Consider the following 15,144-nt stretch of genomic DNA (forward strand, 5'->3'; position numbering starts at 1 on the left):
GGCTCACTTAATGAGGTACCACAGTTTTGCACAGCAGTTCATCCCACACCTTCCCTCTCCAGAGGAGCAGAAGATGCCACTGTCTTGTGCTGTCAAACACAGGAGCGTGTGTTTGTGACAGCAATACAATAGCATTTTGTTTGTCCCCATTTTGTGGGCTTCACCAAAAAGATAAAGGACTATTTTGTTCCTTCTTCCAAGCACTCCTCACCAAACAAAATCCCTCTGTGAACCTCCTCTAAACAGGAGGTGGAGAGAATGGACCTGTGGAAGAGCTCAATAACTGCTTCAATGAATTTTTCAGGAGAAAGTCAATAGAAACCTCATTCTATCTTCAATTCATTCATATTGTTTTGTAGTGGACAGCTAATAAAAAGGGAAGCACGTGCACTAATTAGTTCTGAGAGGCGAATAGGAGCCATGAAGTATTTCCTGCTGAGAAGACACAAAGTATTTAAATCCTGACTCCCACTCGGATTTGCAACCGTGGAAAAATTTTCCATTAGCTTCCACGAGGACACAACCAGAACTCCCTGCCCACATTTGTCGAAATTAAAACCCCATTAAACCAGTTTAACCTGAAGCTGTGAGCCTGGTGGGCCAGGGCATGGAGGAGCTTTGCTACAGCTTCGAGGATGGAGGCCCCAGTGCGGAATCTCTCCTCTGGGAGCCGGCAGATCCCGATGCACCACTGGAGAACTTTCTCCTGGAGTGCCTGGCGGAGCCCTCATGGCCAGCGCCGGGTGGTGCTGAGCTGGACAAGCTCCCAGCCCCGCCAGAGCAGCCCCGGCAGCGCCGCGCCGCCAACCTGCGGGAGCGCCGGCGCATGCTGGGCCTCAACGCGGCCTTCGAGGCCCTGCGCGGCCGCGTGCCCACCTTCCCCTACGAGAGGCGCCTGTCCAAGATCGACACGCTGCGCCTGGCCACCGCCTACATCGCCCTGCTCGGGGACATCCTCCTGTCCGGCTGCCACCCCCGGGCCTACGTGGAGCAGTGCCTGAGGAGCGGCACCCCGGGCCTGCAGCGGGCGGCCTGGAACACCAGCGGTGAGCAAGGGTGGGCGGCGCTTGAGGGAGCAGGGCCACACTCGGGAGTCGATTTTGGACAGTTGTTGGTTTTGTTGGTTTTTGGGCACAGTTGATTTTGTTGGTTTTTGATTTTTTGCTGAATCTGAGATCTGAAACGATTGGGATTTCCTCTCTTTCCTTCAAAGAGAGGAAATCTCAATCGGGTTGCAGCAGAAAATCATACTTATCCTTCTTCTCTAACTTGCTTTTTTTCTTTAAAAAATTGAATAAACACTCTCCCCACTCCCCACCCAAAAGCAACTTGCTAAGGTTCTTTTTACAAAGAGGAAAGATTTTTAGTCTCAGAATATATTTTTGGACTTTAAAAAAAATTCTGTGAGAAATTGTTCTTTTCTGATGGAGCCCTTAGAGATTTTTCTACGTTTTCTTTAGAAGTTTTCTTTAGCTTGTACTTGGCAGAGGAAAACACCTTGGTTTGGACACAAACAACATTTCATTTCTTAAAATACAGATGTCCCAGCAACCCAGAGTTTCTCAGAGGTTACAGTTCAACACATGAACCGGGATACACAAATCAGAGTGTTCAAATTTCGAGCTATTTTCAAAATATGGGGAAGTGAATGTCTATTTGCAATTTATAATCTTATATAATTATTTCTATTTTAAATTGGAGGGCTGTTATTCAGTTTTCTGTTCGGTTTGTACTTAATCCCTGATTTAGCTGGAATGAATTTAGGCCTTTCTTCCTCCAGAATATATTTTTCATCAGGCCACTGAGTGGTGAAGATGGAAAATTGCCCAAACTGCCCAACACAGGGCCTCAATCTCAGAAGGCAACAGGTTTTTTGCTGCTTAGAGCAGGGAGGAGCAGAGGGGGAGGTTTCAGTAGTTCTTGGTACTTTGCATTTTAAGTTAATTAATCCCCTTTCCAACTCTGTTCCTTTGCTGTATATGTTCCTTTGGATCTTGGAAAGGGGCCTTAAAAATGAGTCCCCAAAATGTACAGCACAAGAAAGGAAGGAGAAAAGTCAGTAAATGGGAATACTCCTCTTTCATATTACGGGGAAGTGCTAAAGGGACAGAGAAAGCAGAGAAAAGTAATCAGTTTACTTGAAAGGAAAAGTTAATTGAGTTTTTTCTCCTTTCCTATTAATTTTCATTATCTGGGAAAATGACTCCTAATACACCATTGGTTATGTCTCTTGACTACAAAAAAAATTTTGTGTTTTAGTGGCCTGCTTTTAACAGATTTAAAATAACACAAATATTTCTCATAGGGATCCCCCTTTTGCCACTCTTCCTGTCCTGAAGAGCTCCACTTGGAAAGATCCAATTGAATGAGGCTCCTCTTCTGGAGAGGCTGGATAGTTGACTCATTAAAGGTTAATTTAAATGTTGAAATGACTGTGTTTTCCTCTCTCCCTTGTGCAGATCTGACAGCCCGCCTGTCCTGGGTAAAGTGGGATTAAGGAGAGGCCTTTAAAGGCAGGAAAACCTGGAGTGCTGGGTTCCAGCTGCTCAATTCCCAGAGCACTTCCCCACCTCATTTCCAGCACCCAGCCCCTCTCTCTGTTGATTCATCGCTCCTTGGGGCCTCCTGCTTCTCTTTCTCACTCTGATAGACCTGCACTCGCTTAAGAACAGCAAAACATTGAGAGCCAGTGCCAGCACAACCACAGCCCCAACATTTTCCCTTCCATTGGATGAGGGTTGCGTCAAAATCCCATTTCCAGCATGCGAGAAACAAGATTATAAGAAAAAAAGCTAAGCAACACCTCTGAAAATCTAGTGCTTGGCTTAAGGTATCCAGGGTGATGGTTGTGAGAGTCACCAGGGATTCAGAGACCATGAAAGTCCAGGAGGTGAGACATGGCTCTGTAGGTATCCAAAATTTTTCATGTCCGCACAGAATCCCAGAAAGGTTTGGGTGGAAGGCACCTTAAAGCTCATTCATTCCTACCCCCTGCCATGGGCAGGGACACCTTCCACTATCCCAGGATGCTCCAAGCCCCATACAATCTGTCCTGGGACATTTCCAGGGATCCAGGGACAGCCACAGCTTCTCTGGACACCCTGTGCCAGGGCCCCACCACTGAAACCATTCCACCTTAATGTTCTTTATCGTGGTATTTTGTAGCAGGAAAGAAAATAAAATGTATTTGCTGTTTATCATTCTCATTAGTTCATCTCACATCTCTACGAAGCAAAAGCATGTCAGGAGCTGAGCTTCTGCTCTGGTTCTGGCTTTGGGGAAAGTGAAGAGGGCCCTTAGAGGAGGAAACTCTGAAGAACCTTTTTAGCTTTTCAATTTTTCTGTCAAAATGAAAAGGGGAATTTCAGCTTGGGTGCAACAATATATTTCAGTCCATTTAGAATAAAACATTCAATATCAAATTTTGACTCTGCTTTCTCACCCGCTTCAGACAATTGGGTGAATTCTTACAGGGAACAGCACCTGAAAAGTTTAAAATCTTAAAAAACAAACAAACAAACAAACAAACAAACAAACAAACAAACAAACAAACCTGAAAATGTAATTTTTTCTGCTCTTACCTAGTTCTCTACTCTAGAAATGCTGATCCTCCATGTCATCAAAGTGTCACTGGAGCAGCTGTGACACAGTCATCTTCCTGGTGAGGTGAGGGCTCACTGGGACCAGAGCCAGGGCTGAGAGCTCCATGCCCATCTCAGTGGCCCAAATAGTGCCCAAATAATCCCAGTAGGGCTTTCCATGGATTTTCATCAGGATCTTTATTTCTCCAGGGTCCCACTGAGGGCAGCAGGGATTCCTCCCTCCAAGCTGCCTTCAGCCAGAGCCCTCAGGTCACACTGCACAATCATCAGGGTACAAAAATGCCTCTCCAGGGCTGTCATGGCTCATGGGGGGACTCATCTCCCATCAGGACTAAAAAGTCCTTTACCCCAAGCTAATTTTGGTCATCCAGAATCCCTGTCTCCAGATATGCCTCATTTCAAAGATGTGAATCTCTGCCCTGTTTTTCTCTACCTTGCAGCAGAGCTTTGGGCACAGGGATGATAATGCCACGTCCTGAAACAAATGTTTGCTGCAGGCACCTGCTTACAAGCAGAAATACCTTTCTTTGCCTTTTGCTCCAGCCTAGAAATCCGGGATAATGGCTTTGGAAGCAAGTGGATGTGTGCAGTAGCAGCAGGAAAGCACATCCACGAAAGGTGGTTTTGGGGGATCTTTGGGGGAACCTGCTTGTTTGGATGGACAGCAAACCTTGGTACCAAAAGCATCATATTGACAGAGCAGGAAGAATTATCCTGTTTCAGAGCTTTTCCTCCACGTGGTGCCTCCAGCTGACGAGGGAACATAAAGCTGAAGTCCTCCTGAGGTGCAAACACCCACCACTGGTGCTCCACTCTCAAATAACAATGCAAGGATGGACAGAAATATCTGCTGAGCTTCCCACAGCCCAGTCCCACCAGCACCACCTTGGAATTCCCACAGGATTTGTCAGCTGGGCTGGGGTCTGCAGGCTGGCAGGGTATGCCTGTTATGGGGTCACTCCCACCTATCCCTGCTGCTGTCAAGGAATCATCACACAAATGTGATGATCACACAAAGCAGGGCTTTGAGGAACAAAGCTGTTGGAATTCCACGACGGCTCCAAGCTTGGAAAAACAGCAGCCAATAAACCCTGCAGCAGGTTATGGAAGGATTGGGGCTTGGGTTGGAGTAAAAATCAGAAATATAATATTCCTTTCAGAGCTGAAACCCTAACCTTGGCCTCTTGAATCAGTGAGTAGGGGTTGATACATTTATTGCCACCGATGAAGATGCTTCTCCTCACACTCACCATGACAGACACTGGTTCCACTCCATCACCTTCAGCAAAGCCACATTTGATTTATGCTGAATGGGGCTGCCTTGAGGGGACACCACCTCTGCCTGCCGTCCCCAAGCTACCTGGAGTCTGCCAGGCTCTTCCAGCTGGTGCCTCATCCCAAATTGCTAAAGCAAGAGTTGCTTTTAGGGTGATGTTAAATCATTTGGATGCAACTGGCTGCTGAAATGCTGAACGTGCCACAGAATCAGGTCAGTGTCTGATGGTCCCATTAACTTCATGTAAATAAAAGCAAATCAAGAGGGCATCAGCTCTCTCTGCCTGGAGCTATGGCTCCCTTCCTGCTAAACTGAGCAAAAGCAAATTGGATCTTCAGGGATTTTTTCCAGGAAAGCCATTCCTGAATAGCTCCAGGGCTGGACACACATTTGTTCTTGAACAACCCTGCCCTTTTCTGACTGAACTTCAGCTCCTGGATGTGGACTACCAGGCAGAAAGAGGAGGGGGAATCGATTTCTGTGCAGGACATTTCCACTCTGTGCCAATCCAGGGGAACCGCTGAGTATGGATTTTGTGGATATGCTCCATGTCCACCCCTCTCCCCTCACAGTTCTGGCTCATTCCTTGTGTGACGGTGTTCACAGGGGTCTTAGGATGAGAGAAGAGACGAGGATCTGACTCCATGTTTCAGAAGGCTGATTTATTATTTTATGACATATATTACATTAAAACTATACTAAAAGAATAGAAGAAAATGTTTCATCAGAAGGCCAGCTAAGAATAGAATAGCAAAGAATGATAACAAAGGCTTGTGGCTCAGACAGTCTGAGCCAGCTGGGCTGTGATTGGCCATTAATTCCAAACATCCACATGAGACCAATCACAGATGCACCTGTTCCATTCCACAGCAGCAGATAACCACTATTTACATTTTGTCCCTGAGGCTTCTCAGCTTTTCAGGAGGAAAAAATATTAAGGAAAGGATTTTCATGAAAAGATGTCTGCGACATTCCTTGGGTCACAACTCTCCTGCCAACAGGCCTGCACAGTGAGATTCTCTGATAGTTACCCTCATTTTTCTGTTCCTTCATCTGACATCCTGAACCCTGACATTTTATTCCAGGAATAAATTACACAAATCCTGTGGTGTACACACACAACCTGATTGTACAGCAGCCCCAGATCAAGACTCTAAGATGACTTTATGAAGGCCTATCCAAGGCTCCTCAGTCCATCAGCACATTCCCAAACAGGGAATACCAATGACCAACCTGTTTTGAGGGTCAGGCTCCACCTTGCTGGTCTTTCTCAGCCCAGCTTCCTCTGCAATTCCACAGTCAAACCTCCCATGGAAGGGTGCCAGGAGGTGCTGAGGGGTTCTACCCTGGTCTCCAGCCTCTGAGGAGCAGCTGAGGGGCCCGAGAGCAGCAGCAGGAGAATTGCTCATTCCAAACAGAGCCCCCTTTCCAGCCCGCCGCTCTCCTTGCCAAGAAATGTGAGAATTATTTGTTACACCTTCCTTCTTCCAAAAGTAAATTGCTGACCCTTTCTGGAACAATACTCTGTGGCTCTCCATCAACTTGGAAACCCTGGAACAAAAGGAATCACATCCCCACTGGGAGCTGTTCTTTTGAGAAGGTGTTGGTAGTTTCAGGGACAATTTGGGAGTGAAAGGACACTTTGGTTTTCTAGTTTGTTTGGTTTTTTTTTTTGGCCACAGACCCACAACAGCAAGTTTTCATTTCTGAGCCACCTGGGATAGTGGAAGGTGTCTTGCCCATGGCAGGGGGTTTGGGTTGGGAGGGACCTTGAAGCTCATCCCATTCCACCTCCTTCCATGGGCAGGGACATCTTCCACTATCCCAGGCTGCTCCAAGCCCTGTCCAGCCTGGCCTTGGGCACTTCCAGGGATCCAGGGGTAGCCCTGGATCTTTGAGGGCCTCAAAGAGAAGGTTTGGAATGGGAATATTTGGGAAAATTGCAGCTAATGAAGGAGCTCCCAGGTGTTCTTTCCCTCATTTCCTTCCTGTTGCAGAGAAGAATGAAGTTTCTCTCTACCTCTCATGCCCAAAATCCCTCACCTGGAGAGTGCTACCACCGTGGTGTGCCCTCAGGTGGGATGGCAGGGACTTCATCCCAACCTTCATTCACTTTCAAAGAAGGTGTTTGCTCCTGGGTCAGACAGTGGCAGGGAAGCAATGAACCTGTTCCCTGAGTGGATCCAGCCATCCCCGAGGTCAAAGCTGCTCCCTGGAGCAGGACAGTCCCTTTACACAGGTGGCAAAAGAGGCAAACAGGCACTGGCGTGGCTTTTCAGAGCTGATTCAGCCTCCTAAATGCCTTGTGGGAGTCCCGTTGCAACAACTCAGCTCTGCTTTCCCAACTGCACCCATGTGCAACAAAACCATATGTAGGCACCCAGGATGTGGCTGTGGGGGCCACCAGCAAGCCCTAACCTTGGGAAGAGCCTTCCAAGCCACATCAGCTCCTTCTGTGGGAACAAAGTGTAATTTCCACCAGGATGGCTAATTTTAGATGACTCCCACCCAGCCTGTTTGCTGGAGCCCGAGTGCATCTGAACAGGGAAACTCCAGCGCCAAAGCGATTCCAATCTCAAAGAGAATTCCTTGCCAGGAGAGGGGGACGGGAATAAGAGGAGATAATGTTTTGCATCCACTATCCAAGCCGGTGTTGGAGCTGAGGGGAATCCAGCTGCAGGCAGTGCCCTCTCGTGGTTCAGGATAACAATCTCGCCTTTCCGAAGGCAGAGGACGGCTCCTGGCAGCATCCCTGCTCCAGCTCAGCCCCGGGAAAGCAGATCATCACCTCGGGGAGCGGAGTGAACAGAAACATCTGCTGCAAAAACTGCATGTAAAGGCTGTGCACAGCTATCCATCCTGCACTTGGATCATGTTTTATGCCTCCTCACCCCAAACCCTTGTGTTTTATCCTTCTGAAGCCGTTTTTATGCATCTATCCATGTCCTGTTTATACACCTTGCATAGAGAAAGAGAATGATAGAAAAAATAATAATAACAATAAAAAAAATTTACCCTTACAATGCCCTCCTCTGCAGGGCCTGAATGCTCTGAAATACTTCCCTGAGGGAGCCGAGATGCCACGAGCTGGCACAAAAAGCCTCCAGGCAGAGCATCCACTGGTCCCAAACACCCTCAGGAAGCAGCACAGCATTCCCTCTGCGCTCATCTTGGAAGTGCTCGCGCCATGGCGAGATGCCTCTTTCTCTGATCCCGCTCCCAGGGATGGCTAAGCCATCTCCTCCAAAAGCCCTTTCCAAACATGATCAGGCTGAGGCAGACACTGAGCATGGAAAATTTTAGCCCAGGCCGTTCCCGTCAGACACTGCTGGAAATGGAGCAATGGGAAGGGCAACCCCAGGTTTTGGCTCTTTGGGGTGCACTCATGTCCCAGTCTCCTGGAAAAAGAGGGAATAATAAAGCCTTACATACGGAGATCAGGAATTGTTATCCCTCATGAGGTGACATTGGCCTGGTGGGCCTGTCCTTGCAGCCTCTCCGCTGCCCTGCCCAGCAGGTTCCCCTCTCTCTGCCCTTCCAGCAACAAGTCCCACTGAGGGATTTACCCAAACCCCATTCCCAGCTCGTGGCTCCAGCTGGGAATCCCAGGCAGGGCATTTTGCAAAGCGAGCTGCTGAGAAGGGAGCGCGTTGTTCCCGCTCCCCCACCGGAGAGCTTTCCCCGGCCCACGGTGCGCGGCTCTCTGGGGGAAAATGAAATTATATGAACTGGAGCAGCCACTTCTGGAGGTTACAGCACCAGGGCCAGGCAGGGACGTAATCCCAGATCTGCTTTCCAACAAGCATCCAACTCTGCTGTTGTTCGGGTACCTGGAATTCTGGCCTGTGGCTCCCAAGGTTTTCGGCTCGCAGACGCTCTCCAGCCAGCACCTCTCTCCTGGTGCTGTTTGAAACATCACAGACACTTCTGGTACTGCATTTATTCCCTCCATTCCATAATTTCCCCCTCCTGAGGAGGTGCACACCACCCATCCAAGCATTTTGGGTGATGCAGCAAGACAAGGCAGAACTTCCCAGCTGGAAGGAGCCCTTGCACTGTTTTTTGCACATCCAACGGGCAGATTTGCAGCATTTAATCCCACTTTATCAGGCCAGGGAAGTGACAAAGCACATGTTTAAATAGAAGCCTGGCTTACACTTAAATTAGGCAGAGCTGACATGAGGGTGCAATTAGCACAGAGGATAAACTCCTGTGTTGGGATGGATCAACACCTTACAGGGAGCAGCTTATCAGTTTTCCTCTCTGCTGTAGGAATACGTGCTGCACTCCTAAATCCACCTTTTCCAGGAAGGTAATTCCATATTATCAGTATGTTTCCAACAGACACTATCCAACTCTCCTTCTGACACCCCGGGGTAGGATTTCTGCCACATCGTGACAGGAATTTCAGGCTCAGAAACATTACACTGCCCCAGCAGAGTGATGGATCTGCTTCCAGGGGGTGAAAAATCCCCCAGCCAAACAAAAAAACAGAAAAAAAAAAAAAGCCCTCTCAATAACTCAATTCTCCTTTTTCCACATTATATTTTTCTCCCGGCTCTTACATCTTTGTGAAGCGTTCCTGGTGCTGCTCTTCCACAGCCAAACCGTTCTCCTTGGGGTAAAACATCAGGAAAACACACGACTCCGAGCCAGGGCTGGAACTCAACCACTCTGGAAAATGAAAGTAATACGTGGTTGGTACCTTCCCAGCGAATTGAGGGTGTTAAAAATCAATAACAACTCTGCAGTCCCACAAAACTGTGAAATCAAATTGGCGGAAGAAGCTGAAAAAGCCTTGGAAGTTTTGCCGATATAAATTGAAAAAATAATAATCAGAAATTATCGGCTTTCAAGGTATTTTAAATAATGTGGAGGAAGAATCGTGCCCTACAAACATAACGTGAAACATTCAAGTGAAATCTGAAGAGATCTGATCTTATTTTGAGGCTGCCCTTAACTTTTGAGAGATTTCATAAAATTAAACATGGAAGTGCCCAGCAGCCTCTTTTCTAAAGGTGTTTAGCACAAATAGTGAGATCAAATTCATAATAATATAAATACTGATCTTTTCCAAGCAGTAAAAAGCAGCTTAAAAACCACATTTAAAAAGCATTCAGGGAATTTATTTTAATTCCTCACTACCATATGAACACAAAATAAGTACTTATTAAAAATACTCTCACTGCTTAAATAAATTTAAGCCCCTGAATAAATAGCAAGAGAGGTGGTTTTTTGCCTTACTTGATTTTTTTTCCTACTTCTTCTGCTTTGTGATATCTGCTACCTTGCTACTTATTCCTAGCTCAAGTTCACAGCTGCAGGGAGGACTTTTTTTTTTTTCCTCCTTGCTTTGTGAGCAGATCAGCTCGAATCCGGAGGGGAATTTCATGGTTGTGGCTGTCTCCCAGCCTCCAGAGCTGAGGAAAAGCTGCCTTACCTCCCCTCAGTAAAATATGTGCTGCAGCAGAGTGGTGCATTTCCATCTCAAACTAGAAAGTAAAACAACAAAAAAACCCCAAACCCCCCATTTCATAAAATCAACCAGATGCCTTAGGAGGGCAAATATCTTATTCCTCTTTAATTAAAAGGTACAGCAAATAGAAATCTGGGTTTAATTAAACAGCAGGAATAGAAGATGTTATCTCCCCAAACCACTCTGCCGCGGTGAATTAACTTCTGTGATCCTTATTTCTGTTTGAAACCCCCACATATTAACCCAAACCCGGCACTCTAAAGGGGAAATTTACTTTTTATGAGAATATTTCTGTGCTCCACGATTAAGGCAGCCAGCTCCTGTATAAACCAGGAGGGGCAATGGTTTGTACTGGTTTAGGCTAAGACCAGAACGGGTCCTGCAGAGCCACTTGATGTTGACCAACACACCCATGAACGTTCACACAGGAGCACATTTAACCTCTGCCTTACCTGCTGAAGGATACAGTGAATTTAATCAGTGTTTAATACATTTTATTTTCAATCAAGACCTGCCCAGCGACTCATTCCAGTCCCTCCATGCCGCAATTCCCAGATTTTCCTTGGAAAAAACCCCACTTTGTATGAGGACACTGCCAAGCAGGGTTAAATCCTGGCCTTTCCTGGCACCCCAAGCCAGGGCCGAGCCTGCTTGTAAAATAGTGCAGGTGTGTTTATTGCAATCATCTCCAACTAAAAAGAAACAGGTTCAGGGGCTTTAAATATAATTAGCATGAGCTACACTCCTGCCTTTAATCACTACCTTGCTGGTTAATATAATCAAGAAGGTAAACAAACAAGGATTAACTCCATTAAATTAAAAAAATATATATTCTACTGGGACGCTCATGGAGGAATTTTGTTTTGTTCCGCTGCTGCGGAGCATCATTTTACTTCTGCTTGGCAAATTATTTTTAACATAGAAATATACTTGTCTTGGAGGAGACCTCTTCTTTCTCTGCTTCCTTGAAGACAGAGACAAAACAAAACCCCCTTTATTCATATTTCATATCCGATGCAACCGCTTTGCCCTTTCACGGCATCTTTCTCTACAAGACATCTGAGCACTCTGAAATGTTTCACTGCGCATCGAATTAAATATAGGCTTGGAGTGACACACCTGCTGCTCTGACAATTTACCCCAAACGATATGTTAGGTATAAAACCAGGTTTCAGGCACAGGGATTGCTGTTCCCAAATGTTCAGTCCCCACATTGTTGTAATGACCGTAGCTGGGCCCTCTTTGATCCCAGAAAACGCCCGAATCTGGAACTGGCTTTTGCCGGCTTGGACACGGGACAGGATATTCTGAAAATTAGCTTTATTGTAACACACAGGGCCAAATAACCCTTCATTCCACCTGGAAAGCTCAGTTTAAACTGTGCCTAAACACAGGAAACGCTCTTATCAGCAGAGATAGAGGCACGAGGCTTTAACCCACGGCTTGCTGCGATCCCAAAGTTTCCCATGGGCAGGAGAAAGCCTGGATAAACGCAGGCACGTGGCTGCAAACCTGCTGGAATGCGAGCAGCTCCTGCACAGACAGCAAACATACAAGGCTCCCTCCCTGCTCTCCTACCTCCAGCACAAAGCATCCCTCGGCATCTTCCATGGGCCTCCAAGAGCAGACCCCGCTCGCAGCCATCCCGGGCAGGGGAAGCCAGCCTTGCTTCCTTATTGATCCAGGATGTGAGGTACCTGACCCAGCGGCCTTCGCTGGGAATAGAGGCACTGTTTGTGCCATTCTCCTGGGATGTGGAGTGCCAGAGTTCAGAGGGAAATGGGAGAGCAACACGGTAACGGAGAGGAGCGGGTGTGCCCCCTCTGACAGCCACACCGGCGGGGCTTTCAGTATCTGAGCCTGTTTTTAAATTTATTTATTTATTCGTCTTAAATCACACCGTAGCTGTGCCAAAAAAACACCTGAGGGGAAGAAAGGAAAAGAGAAAACCCCACGGCATTCTTCGGCCGCTCGCAAATAAACACTGACATTTCCACTTAGGGAGGAGAAGAACATCGGGAAGGGAATGTTCCTCCCAAAATCCTGCATTTTTCGAAGCGATGCAGAGGAGTCAAGGCAGGTTCAGGAGATGCCCTGTGGATAGGTGGTAGCTGAGACGCGAGCCTGGAAAGCGTTACTGCTGCAACTGAGCCCAGTTCCCAGGAATTATCTGATACTGCAGGGATCTATTCCCTCCGAGCAGCTCCACAAGCTCAGGGAATCTCGGTGCAGAGAGAGAAAAACCTCAGCGAGGCCTCGGCCACCTCAGAACCAGAGCTTGTGGGATCTTTACACCCTCCACACCCAGAGAGGGGTTAAGCAGGACCTTAAATAAAGCCAAGCTCAAACATTTCCCTCCACTAGGTCAGAGCTGAAGTTACAACTTCAGAAATGCTTAAAAACTGCAAGGGAAATGTCCGTCAGCTTTCCTATTCCAGTGGCTGGTTAGAACGTTAACTCTAAGTCCAGGTCTAATTAGAATTCTAAGTCCAAATCTAATCAGAATTGTAAGTCAAATTATAATTTTACATCCACATCTAATCAGAATTCTAAATCTAATTACAATCCTAAATCCAGGTCTAATTATAATTCTATGTCCAAGTCCAATCAGAATTGTAAGTCCAAGTATAAATGTATGTCCAAGCCTAATCAGAATTTTAAGTCTAATTAGAATTCCAATTCTAGGTCCAAGTACAATTATAATTCTAAGTCCAAGTCTAATCATAATTCTAAGTCTAATTAGAATTCTAAGCCTAATTAGAATTCCACTTTAAAGTCTAATTAGATTTATAAAAAAATTAGATTTTTTAAAAAATGAAATTAGATGTACCCATCCCAATATTAATGCAAAGTTTTCCTCGACAATATCTGGGTTTTTAGAAGCCAAATGCTGATTTTATGGCACACTAAAAATGTTTCATAAAAACTGAGTAGACTTTTGCTTATAACCAATGGTGTTTTTCTGATTTTACAGTCCTAATTTTGCATTCAAAATGCAGGGCAAAATGCAGGGCAAAGACAAACATTCTTTTACACAGAAAATGTAGTTTTGCTGGGGGAAATGGAAATTTTTAAAAATGGCCATTTCTTAGAGCAACTGGGAAAGGGTGAAAATCTGAATAACGCAGGTCCCGTTTCTGCCTCTCATCATTCCTTGCCTATGGAAGTTGGGCTGCCGGAGCTCATCTGTTCTGTCAGACAGAAAGGTGACCTGAACCGCATCTGTCCAGAGGCAAATTCTCCCAGAGGGAATTCTGTTTTGCAGCTACACGTGCTGGATGTGTGTTTTTTGTTGTAAATACACCGTGTCAGGGATGAGTTAAAGGGATGGCAAGAATGCAGCTCAGCTCCACTTTGAGGACAAGAAATATCCATGCACTGTGTGCATTCAGGGTTTTTTTAAAAGGAAAAGATGTTCCAAAGTCAAATAATATTCAAATCACAGACCGAGCACTTGGAATAAATTACAGCTCTCAGTGAGCGATAAATTTCTCTTGGTGCCCTTTGAAAAGGATTTCAGGTGTTTATGAGCTTCTTCTGCATTTCCCAGAGTTTTGCTCAATCCCGGGGAGCTTTGGAGCAGAGGAGAAGCCTGTGGGGCTGGGAAGGTCGGAGCCCCTTGGATCCTGTCCATCCCCATCCCAGCACGGGGCCGGTGGCTCCATTCGGCTCCGGTGCCGAGCCAAATTCCCGGCTGCTGGAAATCGAGGCTGGGGATGAGCAATGCCCCATCATTGTCCCATCGGCCAGGGCCGCTCACTGTGGGCAAAATGAGCCCTTTCCGCTCATTTTTTAGGGCAACTAGTTGAAACAAAAGTGGGATTTTTCCAAGGCAGCAATTTCAACGGGAGCAGAGACAGATTGCAAAACATTTTGAAACTCCTGCTGTCCCAGCACCTGCCAAATCTCAGGGCTTGCCACAGAGTGGGACTGAGCCCAGCAGGGACTTCCAAACACCATTAAAATTGGGATGAGATTATCTATAAGAATGAAACCAATTCCTTGCTGCCTTAGGGCCTTCTCTCAGCCCCTTCACGCAGCTCCCTGGAACACCCCATCATGTTTTCCCAAAACCTGCTGATGGCCTGGAAAGCCATGGGCCATCCATGATGTGTCCTGGATGATGATAAAGGCACAAAGAACTGCAACAGAGCCAGAGATGGTTGGGATACACTAGAGGAGGAGAAGAGTGGGATTGGTTTGGAAGCTGGGGTCACTGGGTGGTGTCACCATTCAGTGATGGTGGGGACCAAAATGTCCCTTTGGAACACCATGATCCCTCTACACCTCCCATTTAAGGAGAGGCTGGAACGAGGTGGAGGAAGATGGCAGATAACAATGATTCCTGGAGCTCTGAAAATTCATGGAAATGAGATAAATTAAGAGGCAGAGGAGATGTCACAGTTGTGTGCTTTACGTACTCGTGGAGCATCATTAGGAAGAATACCACAGAACTTCAACCCAAACTTCTCTATTAAGAAAGAACATGGATCCACTCCTATTGAGTCTGAAATAAACCATCAGTGTTTTTCCCACTTACTTCCCTCCCAATTTCAGAAACGGTTCATTTCCCCAAACATTTTTTTAAATATTTGGAAGTATCTGTTACTGTTGCTAGCCTGACTGGTCACCCTCATGTGTGCCCCGAAGCAGAAACCCAAAAACGAGAGTGAAAACAAACAAACAAAAAAACAATCAGAAAAAGGAATTATTGCACTAAAATTCTGATTTTTGAAGCAGTATGTGATGAAAAAAGTAGATTAATTTGGCAGTGTAAAACAGGGAATCAA

The 15,144-nt window shown here is 46.3% G+C and overlaps 1 protein-coding gene across 1 annotated transcript; it reads left to right on the top strand.

The window, feature by feature from the left end:
* Positions 1-607: 607 nt before the first annotated feature.
* Positions 608-2,497, top strand: LOC131560943 (helix-loop-helix protein 13-like). Its single transcript, XM_058809968.1, has 2 exons — positions 608-1,046; positions 2,460-2,497. The coding sequence occupies exons 1-2, from the start codon at positions 608-610 to the stop codon at positions 2,495-2,497; spliced, it is 477 nt and encodes a 158-aa protein (XP_058665951.1).
* The last annotated feature ends 12,647 nt before the right edge of the window (positions 2,498-15,144 follow it).

This window comes from Ammospiza caudacuta, chromosome 8 (assembly GCF_027887145.1).
Source record: "Ammospiza caudacuta isolate bAmmCau1 chromosome 8, bAmmCau1.pri, whole genome shotgun sequence".
NCBI lineage: Eukaryota > Metazoa > Chordata > Aves > Passeriformes > Passerellidae > Ammospiza > Ammospiza caudacuta.

Coding starts and splice junctions, on each gene's coding strand:
- LOC131560943 (XM_058809968.1), top strand. CDS start 608: ATGGAGGAGCTTTGCTACAGCTTCGAGGATGGAGGCCCCAGTGCGGAA. Junction 1,047..2,459: donor GGCGGCCTGGAACACCAGCG/GTGAGCAAGGGT, acceptor TCCCTTGTGCAG/ATCTGACAGCCCGCCTGTCC.